Raw genomic sequence first — 22,212 nt, 5'->3', positions numbered from 1 at the left:
CAACGGCCTGAGACTGTATGACGAGTTATAACTCGTTATAACTCAACAAATGTTAATAATAGAGAATAGACTTACCTGTACTTGGAAGATTGTATGCGTATCGTCGAGCATCTGCACCCGAATGGCGAGCATTTTCCCACCCTTTTTTGGAGTGGCTGGTGGCGTACGAGCACCCGAATCTACACCGGCCGGTGTGGACAGCGAGTGGTGCATCGTGTGTCCGGTTATGCTGTCCACACTGCTGGAGAGCGCCCCTGTAGAACCGTGACCGCTCGTACCGTCCATCTTATGTTAGCGATTGAGTTTATTATTCCTGAAACAAATAAGAACAATAAATAAATCAGATCAATAAATAAATGGGAGAATAAAAAAAATATGGAATGGGGATATCACCAAACTTGGCAATGGACTTTTCAATTTAGCATTTTCAAATATTTCCTCTAATTCCTTCTTGCTGGAAATATTGCTTTGCTATTTTCCAGGTTTAGGCAATAAAAAAAATTTCCACGTTCATGCTCCATAATATTTTATGTACTAATGTAACGTTAATTTAAACGCGTGACTTAAATTGCATTTAATAATCTTTATTGCATGCATATAACTTTTCATTTACTTTGATTTTTCCAATGTACCTATAGTTTATGCAAAAACTAAATAGGTATAACTGTATTCATTGTTATATTTTTAGCCCTATGGTCATAATATAATGCGTAGCGAAATGGTGGTCAATATAAGGTGTGGTGTGTGGTATATTAGATCACCAATTATCATATTATTGATTATTTAAAAAATAGCTAAAGTTCATAGCTATATTTTCATATTTTAAATAGCATTTGAAGCGTCGTTAGTTGTTAGTTTTTAAATTCGTCGTTTTTAAATTGGTTAGTTTAGCATGTAAATAGTAATTGACAAACCTACAGTTTATAGTACCTATAGTTTATGCAAAAACTAAATAGGTATAACTGTATTCATTGTTATATTTTTAGCCCTATGGTCATAATATAATGCGTAGCGAAATGGTGGTCAATATAAGGTGTGGTGTGTGGTATATTAGATCACCAATTATCATATTATTGATTATTTAAAAAATAGCTAAAGTTCATAGCTATATTTTCATATTTTAAATAGCATTTGAAGCGTCGTTAGTTGTTAGTTTTTAAATTCGTCGTTTTTAAATTGGTTAGTTTAGCATGTAAATAGTAATTGACAAATATTTAATAAATGAATATGCGAAGAATGATTTATGGTATGGAAGATGAATGCTTTATGGTATGGAAGATGAATGCTTTATGGTATGGAAAAAAATGAATGTTTTATGGTATGGAAGGTTGGACATTGAAAGCAGCTGCCATTAATAAACTAGAGGCTTTCGAGATGTGGCTATATCGCAGAATTCTGAAGATACCTTGGACGGCTAGGTTAACAAATGAGGAAGTTCTGAGACTTGTCAATAGACAGCGCGAATTGTTTGAATTGATTAAGAAGAAAAAAACCGCATACCTGGGGCACATAATGCGAAACTCCAAATATCAATTCTTGCATCTGTCAATCGAAGGCAAGATCGAAGGCCGGAGGGGTATCGGAAGGAAGAAAATGTCTTGGCTGAGAAATGTTAGACAGTGGACAAGCCTACACGATGTACAGTCGTTAATAAACACCGCCAGGAATAGAGAAGCGATGGAAAATGTTATCGAAGGAGAATATGTGAATACTTTTTTATTCTTTTTAAGTTTTTATTTAGTATCAATATATTCTCCTGATGACGATGTAAATATAATTATTTATTAGTAATCTTTAGATTGTGCTTCAATCTTATTCTGTACTACTTTTGTACCAACAAACAATTAAGGCGGATTCTCACGACTGGCGTACTTGACAAGTACGCCAATATTTCCGTACTTGGCAAGTATCCCCACCAGTCCCCACTTTGTACTACATTGGCAAGTGTACTTGGCAAGTACGCCAATATTTGCGTATTTGCCAAGTACCCCTACAATCCTTGGCAAGTAAACAGTATAGTCGCATCGATGGATACTGGTCGTCCGGAAATTGTCGTTCCTAGTGATTCTTTTTTCTTCTTAAGTTCTTTTACTGTACACTGCAATACGATTTCTATGTTCTTTATGTTTGGCCATCCATATAAAGGGCTCATTTTCGTATAAATCCCTAAATTCCAAAACAACATCATTTGAAGACTACACGGGAAAACCCAATTTTGTCCATTTTAATTGGAGCCGAGAAAAATGCAATTTAGTGTTTTTAAAGAAATATGTTATTTTCGGTTGAATAATTAGAAAAATATTTATATTACTACCAATTCTGAATTATTAATATTGTGAATTATCGCCATATTCTGAAATATTGAAATAAAAATCTAAATAGATAATCTAAAAAAAATAGTCAAAATGCAAAACAAAACAGGAGAAAACCAGAGATGTTCAATTAATTAAAGGTTGTATAAAACCTAAATCTAAACTATTATTTTTTTTTTGTTGAAAATTTATATTTAAGTGGGTTTTTATTACAATATATAAATTTATAACCATATAGATAACGAAAAAGATATTCCGTATATACGTACATAAATTAATTACTTATGTGTATACCTTTAAGATTGTTACATAAGGATAATATTTTTCTATCGATCGTATCAGATGATGTTTTTGAGAGATTTGTTGATTCATCTATGTTTTTCGGTCAGTCGAGATTATTGTTGTTTATTGTAAGCTTCGGCAAGTTTCGAGCGGAATACATTTGTTTGTGTTTTTGATTTTCAACGTTTATTTTCTGTAATATCCCTTGTTTTAATAATATAATACTAATTGCAAGATGCATGCTTGTCGCCCATGCGTAAGTACATCTCTGGTTTTTGCCATCTACGCGTGGACTACTCTGGTTTTTCTTTTGTACGGCAAAATAACCAAGCTGTAATATCTCTGGGACTAAGCGTATTGTTGCTTTTTTTGTCGAATGACGTTAACATTTGTCTATAAAGTTTTATCTTGATTTCTATGAAAATGTGACATATCTGGTTTTTCCCGTGTAGTCTTCATTTTTCCACTCCATTATTGCTGTGAAAACGACTTAAGGCGGATTCTCACGACTGGCGTACTTGACAAGTACGCCAATATTTGCGTACTTGGCAAGTATCCCCACCAGTCCCCACTTTGTACTACATTGGCAAGTGTACTTGGCAAGTACGCCAATATTTGCGTATTTGCCAAGTACCCCTACAATCCTTGGCAAGTAAACAGTATAGTCGCATCGATGGATACTGGTCGTCCGGAAATTGTCGTTGCTAGTGATTCTTTTTTCTTTTTAAGTTCTTTTACTGTACACTGCAATACGATTTCTATGTTCTTTATGTTTGGCCATCCATATGAAGGGCTCATTTTCGTATAAATCCATAAATTCCAAAACAACATCATTTGAAGACTACACGGGAAAACCCAGTTTTGTCCATTTTAATTGGAGCCGAGAAAAATGCAATTTAGTGTTTTTAAAGAAATATGTTATTTTCGGTTGAATAATTAGAAAAATATTTATATTACTACCAATTCTGAATTATTAATATTGTGAATTATCGCCATATTCTGAAATATTGAAATAAAAATCTAAATAGATAATCTAAAAAAAATAGTCATAATGCAAAACAAAACAGGGGAAAACCAGAGATGTTCAATTAATTAAAGGTTGTATAAAACCTAAATCTAAACTACATATTTTTTTTGTTGAAAATTAATATTTATGTAGGTTTTTATTACAATACATAAATTTATAACATACCTATTGATAACGAAAAAAATATTCCATATGTACGTACATAAATTAATTACGTATGTGTATACCTCTAAGATTGTTACATAAGGATAATTTTCTATCGATCGTGTCAGATGATGTTTTTGAGAGATTTATTGATTCATCTATGTTTTTCGGTCAGTCGAGATTATTGTTGTTTATTGTAAGCTTCGGCAAGTTTCGAGCGGAATAAATTTGTTTGTGTTTTTGATTTTCGACGTTTATTTTCTGTAATAACCCTTGTTTTTATAATATAATACTAATTGCAAGATGCATGCTTGTCGCCCATGCGTAAGTACATCTCTGGTTTTTGCTATTTACGCGTGGACTACTCTGATTTTTCCTTTGTACGGCAAAATAACCAAGCTGTAATATCTCTGGGACTAAGCGTATTATTGCTTTCTTTTTTCGAATGACGTTGACATTTGTCTATAAAGTTGTATAGCTATCTTAATATCTATGAAAATGTGACATATCTCGTTTTTCCCGTGTAGTCTTCATTTGTCCACACTCCATTTATTGCTGTGAAAACGATTTAGGTATGTCGCCAATATTGAAGTTATTAATGTAAATTTGATATTACATAATCTATTATTGTTTTACCGTTTTAAATTATCAGCAATTAACTCGAAAAACACTACGATCCGGAAATAAATCGGACATACGCTATACAGTAACATTATTTACGCAGTCGTTTTTTTGCGCCTCGGCAAGTGTAACAAGGCTGGCCAAGTATACTTGGCAAGTGTACGATTAATCGTTTGACTCGGGCTATATTTACCGGCAGAGAGTGGGGACGCGACAAGTGACCAAGGAACCCGTTCTCACGACATGGCAAGTATATTCCAATAACAAATGTTTGTCAAGTACGCCAGTCGTGAGAATCCGCCATTAGGTATGCCGCCAATATTGAAGTTATTAATGTAAATTTGATATTACATAATCTATTATTGTTTTAACGTTTTAAATTATCCACAATTAACTCGAAAAACACTACGATCCGGAAATAAATCGGACATACGCTATAACAGTAACATTATTTGCGCAGTCGTTTTTTTGCGCCTCGGCAAGTGTAAACAAAGCTGGCCCAGGCTGGCCAAGTATACTTGGCAAGTGTACGATTAATCGTTTGACTCGGGCTATATTTACCTACAGAGAGTGGGGACGCGACAAGTGACCAAGGAACCCGTTCTCACGACATGGCAAGTATATTCCAATAACAAATGTTTGTCAAGTACGCCAGTCGTGAGAATCCGCCTTTATGTGTATGTTTAATTTTAAAGTACAATAACACTCAGTTATTTAGACTTACGGAAATAAGTACTCAGCTTTCTTTCACTTAAGCACTAAATTGCCGCGACAGAAAAAAGGGCTCAACGTTTCAAAAGGTACTTATTTTTGTAAATGGTATAATAGGGGATTTGCATTGTTTCTAGAAAAAAAAACCAAATCAGAAATAACTAAGTAAATTAAAAATTAAATCATTTGATTTAACTAAGAACAAGTCAATAAGTGTACAGGGTGGTCCGAATTGTATTCTGGAAACTTCGGTACCATATTCTGCAGATATAAATAAGTAAAAAGTTTACGTATTTTTTCACTGCTTTGGATAGTAATATTTTTTCGCTCATACTTGTATTACAATACTGAGTTTAAAAAGGGTATGTCTTTAATAATAATAATATTATTAATTATAACCTACATATATAAAATGCTAATGTTTATCTGTGTCGTCTCTACTGAAGTAACGACTTGCTTTAGTAAGTTGCTTTTTTTACTAAAATATAGCTAATTAGCTCTTCTATAAACTGTTGTCGCCGGATTGTATGTATGTATCTATATGTATGTATCGCCGGATTTTTTGTTTTTCATTTAATTAAACAAAAAAGAAAAAGTATTTTTTTCTTCATGTCGTGGCAGATGCGCCAGGCTTCAACTAGTATATTAAATAAATATTTAATAATAATTGTCGCTACGAGTTATGGTTCTCAAGATATTTAGAATCGAAATAATCAATACTTGTACTACTGACTAAAATTAAACATACCTATTGACTAAATAGTTATTAGACTGAAATAATAAATTTGGAAATGATTTAGAACTTTAAAACGCATAGGTATCTGTAGGTGGCGTCCCCTACAAGTAGGAGTCATATTGATATCAAAATGAAATTTCTCATGTCAAAAACACCTAGACACCAATTTTCTCCAAATATCGACGTTAGTTCACAAATTATTTGGAAAAATTCGAAATAAAAATGAAACTTTTAAAAACTGTATCTCCGAAACGAAGAATAACGTAATAGGACCTAAATTTATATGAACTTTTTACTTATTTTTATCTACAGAATATGCTGCTATAGTTTCCCGAATACAAATCGGACCAACCTGTATATTGGTTTGATATTGGCCAAACATAAATAATATATTATTTGAATTGTTTCAGAATTTTGATGTATTTAGTTTTAGTACAACTTGTATAGCACCAATAATGAGTTGTTTCTATTGGAATAAATTTCGTTTAATCCACATAAGTTATTTAACTTCTAAAGACCCTACTTCTTCATAAATATGTAAATATTTTAAATACCAATATATTATTTTTATATGACTACCCACATTTTTGACAGATAAAAATAAGAAAATATTGTAATTCCATGACTGTTTTTCCATATACCGGGTGCGTCTCAAAAGTGGCTTACCCCTATAACTGTTTTATTTTTTCACATAAAAAAAACGAGATTTGGTATGTTAGTATATGACATAAATTAGGATTGATTGACGTATTCAATTTTTTTCGGTCAATTCCTGTTTCACCGGAAATGACTGCAACTTTTGATTTTTAAATGGCACCCTCGCTTTTTTTACTTTATTCGATAGAAAATAACACTCTCAATAGAATGACATAGCATATGTCAACTTTTAAAAATTTCGTTTAAAACAAAATTGTATGTGGCTGTGTTAAAAACACTAATTTTTAATCAAGGAGCCTTGGAAAAATAGATTTGATCGCCTAAAAATAGATTTAATCGTTTTTAGTGTCTTATCCTGGCCGGTTAAAAGATGCCCAAATCTTATTTTTAATTATATCATAATTTTTTCAAATTGAATGGGGGAACTCGGAAAAAGCAAATTTTTATAATTTGGTACCACACACTTGGTATTTCGAGTGAAATTGTCGTTATGAATCACATGTTGCAATTTCAAATAAACTATATTCGAAAATGTCAAAAGTTGACATATAATATGTCATTCTATTCAGAGTGTCATTTTCTCGAATGAATGAAGTAAAAAAATACCGAGGGTGCCATTTAAAAATCAAAAGTTGTAGTCATTTCCGGTGAAACAGGACGTGGCCGAAAACAATTGAATACCGTCAATAAATCCTAATTTATATCATATACTAATATACCACATTTCGATTTTTTATCTGAAATAATAAAAAAGGGTGAGCTACCTTTGAGACGCACCCGGTATAGCCTATAGAAATATCCATTAAATGATAATTTGACGAATTAACTAGTAGAAGAAAAATCCTAACGCGCAAAGCACCCATCTCCATTCAATCATCGAGGTTCCTTCGACACCATAAGCCCTTCGGCAAATAACTTGACCTGATTTTGCGAACGCGATGGCGCTGGCTTTTTCCGCTAAGATAGCGTAACGAGATTCTCGGCTAGCCCTTAAGAAATCGTTTTCGAATGCCGGCAACGAGTTAAATCGACAAATATGTTCCATAATACGTGATGGAATTATGTCAATTTCGATTTGTTCGATCGATCACGATCTTTCATAGGCGTGGTTTTGATTTTTATCGATGGACCATGCAAGAGCGGTATGTATGGTACTTTAAAACATCTTCTAAAGTAAGAAGTAATACAGAGGCGGGGCAGCTAAGGTCTTTAGCTTTTCATTGGAGTGCATATTACTCCATAATGTTACTAGCTTCTAGTCAACTACTTACGTCCCACTAGTCAACTCGCATACCCAACAATGTTGATATGTTGAAATGTTGCCGTTTGTTGTCGCCTTATTTAATGAACGGTTTACATATACAAGACATACAGAAAGGTCCACAGACTTCGGGACATGGGAAAAGTCCATTTAGCGTGTGTCGCAATTTTCACAACTTAAAAAATTAGTTTTGACATTAATGTATGGCCAATTGCACCGTGATATTTAACGTCTTCTTAGCTTAAGTCGAGTTATAACTGTGACTTTTTCTTTAAAAACCTATAATTACTATGAAACTAAGAGAATAAAGAGTGTCCCTATTCGTTTATTTATGTTTTTTATAGCAACTGCAGCGACTATGAAAAAAGCTGTGTGGTTTTCATAGAAAATAAGGGCACCTGCAATTCATTTGAGAGTGTTATAAATCGCTAAAAGAGGTTTCAAGTCTCTTGGATTTCTATTAATATTAAATAAATTTTATTAAAAATTGAACTAAAATTGTTAGTATCATTAAAAACAATTCAAATTCAAAAATTGTATCAGTCAAGTTCCCTCATTTAAGGTGAAGATTAAAGTAAATATAAATACAGCTCATTCTAAGCTCTACTAGGTAAGCAGGTCTATTTAGGTAATGGGTAAACGGTAAAAAAACAGAATAATGAAATTTAAAAAATTACAAAAATTGTTCAAAAATGCCTCCCTCTTGCATTAAACAATAACCCAAACGATCATAAAATCCCCTATATATTCAAATTGGATAACATATCAGGGGTGACAGTGTCAAAGGCATTAAATATTTTCTGCCGTAACTGCTCTAAGTTTTGAATTTCTTCATGGCCGTAAATTTTAGATTTTATGTACCCCCATAAAAAGAAATCGTTCACCGAAAGGTCACGTGACCTTGGCGGCCACAAGATGGTTCCATGCCCACTAATTAGTCTATTGCCAAAAGTATTGTTTAAATATTCTTGCACAATACGACCATTGTGTGCTGGATATCCATCTTGTTGCCACCAAATATCACCAAATCTCTCGCCAAATAATCGTCGAATCGCCGGTACAATTTGCTGTTCAATCCAAATATTTCGCAGTATTTAAATTGCCTTAAATAAAAAATGGTCCAATAACGTGTTCCCCTACAATACCGGCCCAAACATTTAGTTTTTGTTGATATTGGGTTCGCACATTATAAAACCTATGCAAATTTTCTCTTGACCAATATCTCACTTGCGAGTTTTGCCGATTTAATAAGGAAAAGGACTCATCAGTAAAAACAATTCTCCTAAGGAAATTTTCGTCAAGATCTACCTTTTCCATCATTATTTCGCAAAATTCCATACGGCGAAATTGATCGTCGGGGAAAATTTCATGAACCTTTCTAGCTTTTCTTGAACGATAACCATGTTTTTTAAGGATCCTTTTAACTGTTGTTGGACTTGAATTTACTGCTTCAGCAACTTGTACACAGCTTCTATTTTGGATTTTCCTCAACTGCAGCGCATATTAAGACTTCTGTTTCCTCACGAGAATTATCTTCAATTTTTGGTTTCTTATGCATGTGGGGAGTAACGCAGCAATATTTTTCAAAATTTTCTTTTATCCTGTGAATGGAGGCTTTTGAAGGCATCAGTCTATTCTCGAAAGCTTGTCTGAATCCCGTTTTTATTTCTTCAATCGACTTGTTCTGATAAATCCACTTAATTATCTGATTCTTCTTTCAATAACGTAATACACATCCATTTTTAATGCAATTCAAGAATCTGAGATATTCATCAATCTGTCATTTTTGAAAACTTGTCAAAATTTGGACACACGCTAAATGGACTTGATTTTCCTATGTCTCGAAGTCTGTGGACTTTTCTGTATACCGTATGATCTTGGAATTGAACATCGATGACATTCCCCATATAATTTATTTGGTTAATAAGTAAGTGAAATAAATACCAGTAATATATGATATAATGAATGTAATAATAGCAGTTTTGTGTGTTTTAGTGTGCTTCGGAAACACTTTAAAAATTTTGTATGATGTCATAGATCTTAAGACCGTTTGAAAGTAATAGAACTACTGAACTACTATAAATGTACATAAAATTTATTATTATATATAAAACAAACCAAACAAAAAGATGAATCAGAAGTAATATTACTCATATAGTTGATAACAATGATCTTTGTAATAAGAAGAAAGAACTGTTGGAAAATATATCACGAAAAATTCTCAAGGGGCATTGAAAACATAAACCAATTTAAAGCAATAGAAAAGATTGCTGTTTCTATTGGACCAACACTAAAAGCTCTCCAGTATACAACTATACCACCTTTGACACAATGTAATAATGAACCAAAAGAAGCTGGGAACAAAAATAATATTCAACAAAGAAAACTTTTTAGCACATAAAAACGTCCAAGAAAAGCCTCCAGAAAGCTTATTAAACCGTCTGAAACAGAAAAAAAACAATATGGCTCTTAACTAATTACTATAAAATGAATTAAAATTAAAGAACACTGTTTATACATTGACTTTTATTATTTATTAAATAAGTTAGTATTAACGAACACACAGAATAATTCATCAGCTTTTTTGCAATCTTTGAGATTTTCATTTCTAGATGGTTTGATTAATGTTGGCTCTAAATAAAATTCAGTGAAAATGTAAATCAAATAATACTTTATCAAAAGTAGTTTTTGTTAATATATCTTATAGATATATTTTTATAAACCAAATATAATAGCAAAATATAATACTAAATCAACGCAATACACCAAAACACTTTTACTTTTACACTGGACGCGCGTTTCGCTAACCATGTTAGCATCATCAGCAGGTGATTATAAACGGATAAAAGTTTATAATGGTTAGCGAAACGCGCGTCCAGTGTAAAAGTGTTTTGGTGTATTGTGGTGATTTAGTGATTTATTTTGCTGTGTAACACCAAAGGTTCCAACCCCCAACTTTTACAACCAAATATAATATTTGAAATTAATTTTTAAACAAATTTTAAATCTCTAGTAAATATTAGATTATAGCAGATTAAACAACCTACACTAAACCTTAGCTAAAACGCACAAAACTTGGTATTCATTTCACTTATTCTTACTTTATCTATAGTATTCTGATTACTATTAAGAACGTTCTAAAAAAATATAAACCAAATAACAATAAAACTTTGAAATAAACCGTAAAAATAAACTCTATAGTTTAGCTGACAATTAAAAATCATAAAATTAAGGGACAACAAAGCGCAACATTGTTGGGTATGCGAGTTGACTAGTGGGACGTAAAAGCTAGTCATAATGTTAACTTGAAAAAAAGTTATGGGTGAAAAACGCAAGTGTCCAAAACCGGCAGGTCTCCCCTATACATGGGCACATATTGTTTATCAGCTGAAAGATAATTGTTGATCAAGCCAATATTGGAACTCTCTATAAATAAAGCTTTATCATTAATATATATGTATATTTATGAATTTGTGGCCATTTTAAGTAATATTCAACACTTATTGAATATCCTTCATAATAAATCACAACAAATCCATTATCTGTTTGAAAATCGGTTACATAAATCTGTAATAAGTTGAGGTTTTGTAGCTATAAATAAATCAATCAATAAGAATCAATAAATATCGTTGTCTAGATATTCCTATCTTATTTGTTAGTCATCGTTTAGATCATTAATAATAAAAACTCTTTTTGTCATAATAGAACCGTCTACGGAATTACAGAAACTTAAAAATAGTACTACTTCTTATGTATAATATTCTTCTATATTTTGATTTACAGGAGATGTTTCAATAATGATAAACAACATTAATAACATACGATATTAAAAAGTAATAAATATCAATGTTATACCTCTCTGTACGTTATTTCTCCTACACCCCCACTGTTAAACTACAAGTAGGTATTACTATTGTAAGTGTTGAATTTTAAGTCGACAGTATTAACACAGTCTATTTATTTAACATCCAGTCGAAGCTTCAATAAAGTCCTTCTGTTACAGAGTCCGACTTGTTACAGAACATAATCATCATCATCATTTTCAGTTTATTCAACCATTACCAATTATGGTGTGCTTCCCTCCCATATTTATATACTCTCTTTGAAGAAGGAAATAGTAGAATATAATATATTTAGGACAACTAATACACAGCTGTGGCCGGCAGTAGCTCCAGCGTTAGTGTGTCGATCTGCGGAGCGGAAGGTACTGGGTTCGATCACTTGTGTCTAGCCCTAGCAGGTAACTATTAAGCCCTACCAATCACGTTAGAGTTTTTGACAAACACAAATGAATTAACACCCTTCAAATAAGCACGCTAACCAACCTGATCGGTCAAGCTTAATAGTTGACTGCTAGGGCTAGACACTTCTGGTTCGATCCCCAGCCAGTACGGTCGCTTTACTTGTTTAAATAAAAATATTTATTTATTTAAATAGAGCGACCAACGAGCCGCCACCTCAAGGAAGGCAATAGCAAACCACCTTGAGTATATTTGCCTTGTACAGCCTCTCAAATAGTGCCGTTCGGATTCGGTAATAAACTGTAGGTCCCGTGTACTTGTGAAACACTGATATATAGAGTATGGCACTGTAAGAATACACAGCTCAGGATCTCTAATACCAGAAACCGACAGAAGAATTAAGTTAGCCTGGAGAACTTATGAAAGAATCTCAATCATATTCAAATCTATAATGCCACTTTATCTAAAGAAGAAAACATTCGACAAATATGTACTACCAGTCATGACCTATGCATGCGAAACCTGGACACTTAAAACTGCCATTATAAGGAAACTGTAGTGCGCACAACGCTCAAAATATGCTGGGAATAACCAAGAAAGACCGTAAAATTTATTTATTTATTTATCGTATGACTATACATGCAAGAAAACCAGACTCGTAAACATAGACATAAAATAAACTACAATGTAAATGAAAACATTACAATTTAAATATAAAAAAAAACAAGTATATGATAAAAAGAAAACATAAAAAACGTATTTACGAACACTATATATTGACATCTAAATGCCCTATCCATTCCAAAGCTGCTGGAGAAGCCTCCAGAAAGTCCCCCCAGACTTCACCATAAGCGCATATTACACTCTCTAGTTATGTGGTGGATGGTTTGCTGGGGGGATCCGCAATCACATTCTGAGGAAGTATAGGTGCGCATCGGCCATTTCTCCCCATAACTGAAGCCACTGTTCCCGGGAATTGTAGTTACTGCTTTTTAGCTGTTCAGCTGTTCGCAAAGGTGAATTTCTCGACTTCAGTCTATTCACCTGTAAAGCAGGAAGTGTTTCATGAACAGGGAGCGTTGGGGTAGCTATTATTTTATCAAATTCTCTAAGAAGACCCTCGTTTCTGCGTAGATTTGGAGGTAGAATGTTATTCAGAACTGGAAGCCAGCAACTAGGTGTGGATTTTATTGTCCCTGTAATCACCCGCATGGTGTTGTTCAGTTGTTCGAGATTTGTGTGGTGGCTGTTCCGTAAAAGAATAGAGTGGATACGATAAAAGACCCAGATAATATATAGCATCCACAGAATCAAATCCCTCAAGTGGCAATAGGCAGGACACCTGGCAAGAAGGATGGACTACAAAAATTACATGGGCATGGTACCCACGAGGAATTAAGAGGCTTAGAAGAAGACCCAACTTGAGATGGGACTATGATATTAGAAAAAAAAGGAGGAATAACTTGGGCCCGCATAGCCATCAATGGGCCCAATTACAAAGAGAGTATCTAAATATGGCTGCACCATAATTGGATATGGTTGAATAAGCTAAAAATGATGATGATGATCTAGAAATGTACGCGCAGTTCCATGTAAATGATCGTAAGTCGACTGGCTGTCTAATGAATAGGCTATGGTATTATTATTACTAACATATGAGTATATTTTTTTGTTAAGATAAACATAAACGAAGCAATCTGAAATATCTATGATCGAAAAAAAACGGCGTCCAGTTGGCCTGGAAATGATGATCGATAACATTCCCCATATAATTTTACACATACGAGTATTAAAATGGCAGCAATCTTCATTTCATAGCCATCGCTGACGCCGCGTTTTTCTTTATCAAATTGTATATCTACTAAAACACTCACATTAAGATTCTGAAGAACACTTTTCCAGTATAGGACGTTTTTCGCTACACATAAAAGAAACTAATCGGACTCATTCATTTCAAAGTACAAGAGGTATAACACATTTTACAGATATGCTGCTCTTAATCAACAGTAAGTAGATTAAGAGAAGTGGTCGTGCCAAGAGCTTATCTTATCCTGACATATAATCCTCTAAAAAAACGGAACCCCATTAAAGCGAAGGATAGCATCGAGTTTGGTCTATACAGTGGCGGCTCTTGGTGAAGTTTTTAAATAATAAATTAAAAATCTTACCTATTTATTATTAATTAAGTCTAAGTATGCTATGTACTTTTTTGCTAGTATCGTTCTAGTATGATTTGTTATTACTTTTGTCTTTAAAATTTCATTTTTCGTAGATTTTTTTTAACAGCTAGTATGTAAAGAGCTGTTAAATTATCCTCGGTCTTGAATTTCCAAGACACCTTTTGATTCGATTTAAAGTTTAGAAACAATGTTTGGCCTCTGATACAATCAGTTAAATCAATTAGCATTGTGTTTAGTGAACTAAAAAATAGGGAGTAATATTCCCTATTTTACTACAAAAATGTATATATTTATAGTTTACATTTCATTTGTAAACCCGCAAGGCTAATTGTGGAATAATCAACAATTTTTTAAAATTACGTTCTGAAATTAATGAAAAATATTAGATTTTTAAAAGTCGCTTAATAAAGATGCAATATATTCATATCGGTTTTTGTAAATTTACTTACATTTTAGTGAGGCAAAACGCCACTTTTGTTGTAAAACTGAATGATCCTGTTAGTCTCTATACGTTATTCCATCTTAGTTCAAGTAAAACTGTCCGATTTTCCGTCTATATTAAATGTTTTACTTCATTCATTTACTAAACAGGTAAGACGACATGTAAAACGTTATTTGTAGACGAGGCTTATTATTCTATCTTGTCATTAATTGTGGTAAAAACCATTTCTAGGTACACAATTAATTATTATTATTATCGGCGGTACATAACAACAGATATGCACGCACGGTTTTATTTGATACGTTTTAGTTATTTTAAAATTAATCTTAATGTCTCTAAATTTAACGACGTTATTATAAATGAATCTAATAATTTCAGAATATTTAATAATTATACAGAATTACATATAACGCGTTTAAATTCATCTTAATTAACTTTTTATTTATTTCTGGGTGGTGTTTTAATAGTTATACCATTATTTTTAACTCCTTTTAGTCCGAAGTTTAATGTCAATTAATTGTTTTTCATTATTATACTAATATATTTGACCCTTTCATCAACCCTCCAATCAAACGACAAATTATGAAATTAAGCTGTAAAATACACATATAAAGTGAACGAAGCATTTCGTAAAAATCAAGAAACCCTTGAATCCTTATAAATCCTTTTGAAAATAACTTGACCTAATTTTTTCGTTAAAAACGTTAGGATGAAGCCGTCTTGGTTAAGACGGCCCAATAACTCTTAGAGAGGATCGTTTTACAATAAATGGAATGAGTTAAGTCAGCAGATATGTTTTATAATACCTCGTTAATAACTTTCGTTAAGTATCTACCATCTTCTCTTTCTATATTTAATTTTTAGTAAGTGAGGCAATAAGCCCTTTTGCTTTTTGTTAACAAGATGTTACTTAAAACTACTTGTAAAAAAATATATATTATTCTTTGAATAAGAAGACTAAGGAAGGAGCATATCAAAAATCTTAGGTCCACCGCGATGGGCCTCAAATATGGCCGACTTAAATTCCGGTTTATCAGTGCCGTTCTAATTTTATTTAAAAAATGTAAAACTATGATGTAGGGTAGACGTGGAGTAGACTCAATAATTTGTTGTTTTATTTTACGTTGTGAATAAATGTTGGTAGTTATTAAAATTGTTATAAAAATATATAATTCTAATAAAAATAGATAAGTTATAATAAGTATTTATTAACACAAACATCTGATACGCCACTGAAGCAGGTATCTAAATTCTTTGACATCTAATCTTTGACAAGTAGTAAATAAAAGCAAAAATGCAAGAAAAAATATATAATTAGTTAATTTAAGTGAATTTCATAAATGATCGGTTTACTACACGTATGTATATTATATAGTCACTTACTAGCGAAAAGTTGTTCCATTATTTCACTCGATTTTTGCCGAGATCTACCGCACGCTACACAACCAACTTTTTTCGATAAATCGCGATAGTGTCACTGTTAATTTAAGTTCTGCCACAATTTCCATCTAGATTTACTACCTTTATACAACTATCAGTAGTAGAATAAATAATAAATAACATAAAATAAGCTCCGTAAAGACTGACAAATCCATAAAATTTCAAATCAAATTCAAATGTGTCAAATGAATCGTCAAACAGAACTATCCAAACAGGATCCCCACCCTAGAGTCCTTTTTCCGCTCACCATGCATGACTTTGATGCATGAATATATGGATAGCATTATGATCCTTCCTTAGTCTTCTTATTCAAAGATATTATTTTATCACTAAGATGATAGTGATAAAATAACATATTGCTGCCAACTGCTTTTTTCTACAGTTTATTCAGTGCCTCCTTCGCATATTCTAGCTTCATTTGCGCTTGTGTATCATTTTCCTGCTGTAACTGCTCGTTTTCTAATGTCGCAGTTTCATTCTAGATAAGGGCGTATCCTTAGTTTTTTTAGTTATTTTTTCACGCCCATTGGTCCTTTTTCGTACGACCGGTGTTGCCAGATTGTTATAGCTCAATTCTGGGATAGTAAGCGGGGCCAAAAAACAGCAACTAAAAAAAACGGCGGCGATCCATTTTCAACGATTTAATAGCACCAGTCATAACATACGGCTGTAGAACTTGGACACTAAAATAAGAACTCATAAGAAAACTTCAGGTAGTACACTTACTTACTGTCATTACTCGCTGACGAGTATTTGACACGCACATCAGCTTTTCTGTGATTGAAAGACCCGATACGTGATGTTATCCGGACATTCAAAAATCTCATTGCTTTGTTGCCTCTTTACTTTTTGGTCGTCACTGTTAACTGAGTGTACAATCCTTCTCCAAGCGCCGCTTCTTTCCACTGATTCTATATGCTTATCCCCTTTAAATTTTCTTGAAAATTATCTTACTGTACCGTTTGAGTTGTCCACCCGGTTTCCTCTTATCGTCTACAAGCTCACCGTAAAGAAGAGATTTGGGTAGGCGGTTTTCTGGCATCCTGCATACATGACCAGCACTTCTTAAGCGGGATTTAGTAATCATGACTTCAACGCTCTCAGAGCTGGCTTTTTCAAGGACCAATATGTTTGAGCCATGGTTTGAACTATTCGATTCTTAAGAGTTGTCTAAGGTGTTTCTGTTGCAACTTGTTTAATGCGTTCATGTCTCGGCGGTACGACACCCAGGTTTCGCTTCCATATAACATGGTGGGTATTATTATTGATCGGTATACTGCAAGTTTTGTTTTTATGCTCAAGTCATAATTTTGTGGTCAAGTCTCACCCTGTCATTTAATTTCCAGAATGCTCTTGAAGCGCTGCTAACCCTGTGCTGAATTTCATATTGGCCTTTTCTGAAATAAAATGCCGAGGTAATTGAATTCCGCTACATATTTCAATAGTTCTCCGATTTTTATAGCAACGTTGTGATCTTCCGGGGAAGTACACATGATTTTAGTTTTATCGTTGTTCAGCTTAAGGTCCAAAGCCTCGTATGCCCAAGTATATGAGTTCAGAATTTCTTGTAATTATTGTAACTCGATTCCGGCGGAAATCTATAAGTGTGCAAGTAAAGAACTTATTGGTCATTTTGAAGCCCTCTTCGATGTCATATGGGAAAGCGGAGTACCTCAGGACTCTACTGGAACTGACTTTCACTACTAGCTATAGTAGGAAAAATCCTTGCAAAAAGTATGTCAAATCGCCTGCATCCATATATAGAAAAAAATTCCTTCCAGAATCGCAAACGGGTTTTCACTCCAACCGCGGTACCTGATTCCAACGAGTGGATAGTACCAGTCATGACATGCGGCTGTAGAACTTGGACATTGAAGTAAGAATTCATAAAAAACTCGAGGGAGTACAAAGAAATAAGTAGCGATATTTGCCTGAAATATCAAACAGCGGTCAGAAAATGATTAAATGGATATCTTATACTAGTTAACATTAACAGACGTGTTCCACATAAAAAAGACCGACAAATGCTGGACCACAAAATTTACACAGTGATGCCCAAAAGCGAAAAAAGACTAGAGCACATATTCAAAAATAAGACTATGCATTAAAAACATCAAATAAAATAGCATCAAACACATAATTAAGGAAATATTTTGAAGCAAACGAAAGAAGAATGTGCAAGAGATATTTAATGGAAGAATAAAATGGTATTACATGACAACAAATATTTTTAAAGGGTTACTTAATTCCCAATTTAAAAAATAAAACACTTGTTCTAAAAGTACAAATAATTTAATGAAAATTCAAAATAAAATTAATAAATTTAAAATTATTCTATAATATTTGTTCTAATCTCAAATAAAAATACCGATTCGGGTTCTACGCGTGACGAAAAATGATGTTGGGAAGTGTAACGTCAAGATTAATAATCAAGAGATGCGAAGCGCAAATCTGACTAGATAGCTTGAAAGATTAGTGGGCTAAACCTGGCTAAACTGTTTGTTCATCGCCAATCGAGCGTATCTACACGAGGCTCAATAAGTCGTAAAGATAACCGCAAAGAAGTGATTAGGTATATTGGCGTTTATCGTTCAATCGCACGAATTTTCGTTATTATAGCGGCAGATGTGATACTGATATTAAGTGTCAAATATTACAAATTAATAAATGTTATGGTTTTACGACTTTTTATTGAGTAACGTGACGTGTTAATAATATATGCTATTAAGAGTAATTCAATTGATCTATTCTATAGAACATAGAGAAATACCTAATTGTAGCTGGTTACATAGGTTAAGTAAAAAAAATATCAGTTCCAAAACAAAGGATCTGTTTTCTACGTAAAAAAATATACTCAATTTTAGCCAATCTGTTCTTTGAAACATTATGCCATAAATTTCACGAAGACAAGTGAATTTAAGTACTGCACATGTCTAGAAAGTCTCTGAAACCAAATACATTAGAACCCATTGAAATACACAAACATAAAAATAGCACAGATGTTGGTTACCCTTTTAAGTGGCCAAAATGACCTGCCTTCTTCCAGACAGTCTGAGAGAAAAAATAAAGATTACTGTAACGTTCTGGGATTATCTGCGAAACTTATAGAAAGTATACTTAAAAATCATAATAGAGGTGACGTTATTTTGTTCTATTTCATCATAAAATCGAAAATACTTAACATTTTATGAAGCGGATGCCTTTCACATATCGTCGGCTTTATGACGAAACGGCGTATCTCAATTTTTGCTACTTTTCAGGAGAGCAATTTAGTATTTCTAATTCTTTATTAATTCTAGTATTTGAGATAGGGCACATTTTTAAATGAATATAAAATGAAAAAGGTATATAATGAGTTACGCCATTTTCTCATGTTAAAAAATGACCCATTGGGCATGTCATGACGTTTAAATCTCGAAATCGCCAAGAAAAGGAGATTCATCTTTACGTAATAAAGCCGACGGATTTTTTATGAACAGGTCAATTTAGACTTTGATAACAGTCATTGACGAGACATAGAGAACTTACGATAATGAAAAATCAAAGATTTTTCTTGTAGAGTAAGAACAATTTAGTTTGTTTAAATCTGCCTCTTTGCGGACGATACTAGTTTCACTTGGAGCGGCCAAGATGTTACGGCACTATATAATACTATATCCAGTGACTTACGCACTATTAAATCTTGGTGCGATTCTAATCTCCTATGCCTCAACCTTTCAAAAACTAAAGTTTTATCATATAAAAGTACTATACAACCTTTTGTACTTAATAACACCACTATTGACGTCGTGGACTCTGTGAGATTCTTACGACTTGTTGTAGACAACTCGTTAAAATGGGACTTGCACATCGAAGCTTTATCAAAGAAACTAAGCGCTGCCTGTTTTGTGCTAAGATCAGTTTCTAAGGAACTTAACTCATCAACCTCTAGAATGGTCTATTATGCCCTTTTTGAGTCGCATCTTCGTTATGCCCTTCCATTCTGGGGTACTTGCTGCGCGACAAAATTTGATCGTATTTTCAAACTTCAAAAGAGAGCAGTTCGATACTTATTGGGACTAAACAGCCAGAATTCTCACTGCCAGAATTTCTTTAAAATTTCAAAATACTGACTCTTCCTTCCTTATTCATTTTTGAATCCGTTTGCTAAATCCGCAAGCACATATTTTCTATTCCGGAAAGGGCTTCTCACAACTATCCACTTAGGAATGCGGAGCACGATATTTATCTGCCAACCCCGAGCTCAGAACTAGTTTAGGGCTCAATACTGTACAATGCCAAGAAAATATACAATCATTTGCCTTCGAATATCAAGTCACTTTCATTCTTTCCCGCATTTCGCAAAGGTCTGAAATCATACTTACTGGAGAGAGCCCTATATGCGACAAACGACTTTTTTGTTGATGTTTAATCATGAACAATTTTGAATTTTAAAATTTGGATCATCTCACACACTGGTTAAAGGTCTAGTATTTAATATTTAATATTTTATAACTCTTGATTTTATGATATACCTATAACATGATTTTATCCATTTACAGTTTTCCTTTTGTAAAATTTTCTAGATACGCCTGTGTTCTGCAATGTCCATATATGTTTTATTTATAATTTTATGACGTACATTTTTTTGAATTGATTTGTATTGTATGACATTTTTTTTAAATTATTTGTATATTTGTTTTTGTGCTTTTGTGTTTTGTGAATGCTTTGTCGATGAAGCTGTTTTGGCTTTTTGTAGAATAAAGCGTTGTTTTTTTTACAAGAAAATTTTAAGTAAAAACAATCTTCGGATTGCCACTGGATTTTTAACAGGTAAATGTCTCTTTAACTAACACCTCAGTAGATTGACTACTGCATGGTTTTTGTCAAAACCCTAACTATGATGAGTTATAACTGAAAAAAGGGGGTCACAATAGATCTGTATATGGTCGCGGTTATTAACACCCCTCCCTCTTATTCTACATTCTACCCTTTTAAATGGCCAAAATGACCTGTCTTCTTCCAGACAGTCTGAGATGATTAAGACAGATTACTGTACTGTTCTAGAAATATCATCTGTGCGACACTTATGAAAAGTACACTTAAAAATCATAACAGTTCTCTAACATCAAAAATAATTAATTAGCATTTTATGGAGCATATGTATGTATCACATTTAAGCAAAGCCTTTAAGTGATTGTTTATGCACATGCGTTTATTTAATTTTTAGTATAAATTTTCATTAGATAAAGTTACATTTGGAATTACCAATTACTATCCACCTAATGATGGACTACCTACCGTGATGTACGTAATTAATTAACCCTAACATCATTATTAATGAACATCCTTAACATCGTTAACAAACTATATAATGATAGTTAACTAAGGAGGTAAAACCAAAATACTTTGACGTATTTTGTATATTTTATGTTTTTTGAAATTAGATGGCAACAAAGAATGACCATTTAATTTTAGGTAGTCGATCTTCTCTTTATAATGCCATGCAAAAAGTTACAGATGTATGTACTGTAAACTTTGCATATAACATTATATTAAAATCTGTAAATTTTGACTAAATGATATAGTTTTACAGTTACGAGAGGTCGCCTGCGCTTTCTACAGAGATGGCCGTCTGTAGAATGCCTAGGCTTAGAAGACCGGCTACCTAAAATTATCATCTCGATTATCATTCTGAATTCAATTTAATATGAACAAATGCATTGTGTATCTGTATAGAATCCCATCTTGGTTGTAAACGAGGGTTACCTTGTTTATTAGCAAAGATTGAATTAAAAAGGTGGTCGCAATAATGACTGTAATATACAACAGAACTGTAAATTTCGCCCCCAGTGGTAAAATGTAAGTAAATTTATGAAAAAAATAATATGGAACTATATTACAGCATCCCATACGGGAACAGGGATCGGAGTATTTGGGTCGAGAACTAAATACTCCGAACCAATGGGCACTTACCCTAGTATCCTACAGGCAGAAATCTACGCTATCGAAAGATGCGTACAACTTATCTTAGATAGGAACTATCGGAAACAAGAAATAGTCATTTTATCTGATAGTCAAGCAGCGTTAAAAGCGATCAAGTCAGTATCAATCAATTCGAAATTGGTCAAAGAATGCATAGAGAAGCTGAATAAATTAGGCAAAGAAAACAAAGTCCT

General features: G+C 33.1%; 1 protein-coding gene across 2 annotated transcripts in view; it reads right to left on the bottom strand.

The window, feature by feature from the left end:
• Positions 1-22,212, bottom strand: part of LOC115891594 (FERM, ARHGEF and pleckstrin domain-containing protein 2) — a 134,924-nt gene that overhangs the window by 95,048 nt on the left and 17,664 nt on the right. For both annotated transcript variants that reach the window (XM_030912103.1, XM_030912104.1), the window contains exon 2: positions 76-313. In XM_030912103.1, the coding sequence (XP_030767963.1) occupies positions 76-285 (210 nt within the window). In that variant the 5' untranslated portion in view covers positions 286-313. The remainder of the gene's footprint in view (positions 1-75; positions 314-22,212) is intronic.

This window comes from Sitophilus oryzae, unplaced genomic scaffold (assembly GCF_002938485.1).
Source record: "Sitophilus oryzae breed Bouriz unplaced genomic scaffold, Soryzae_2.0 scaffold_1188_pilon_pilon, whole genome shotgun sequence".
In the NCBI taxonomy this organism is placed as follows: Eukaryota; Metazoa; Arthropoda; class Insecta; order Coleoptera; family Curculionidae; genus Sitophilus; species Sitophilus oryzae.
The sequence above is the reverse complement of the archived record's forward strand: the minus strand, read 5'-3'. Positions and strand labels throughout refer to the sequence as shown.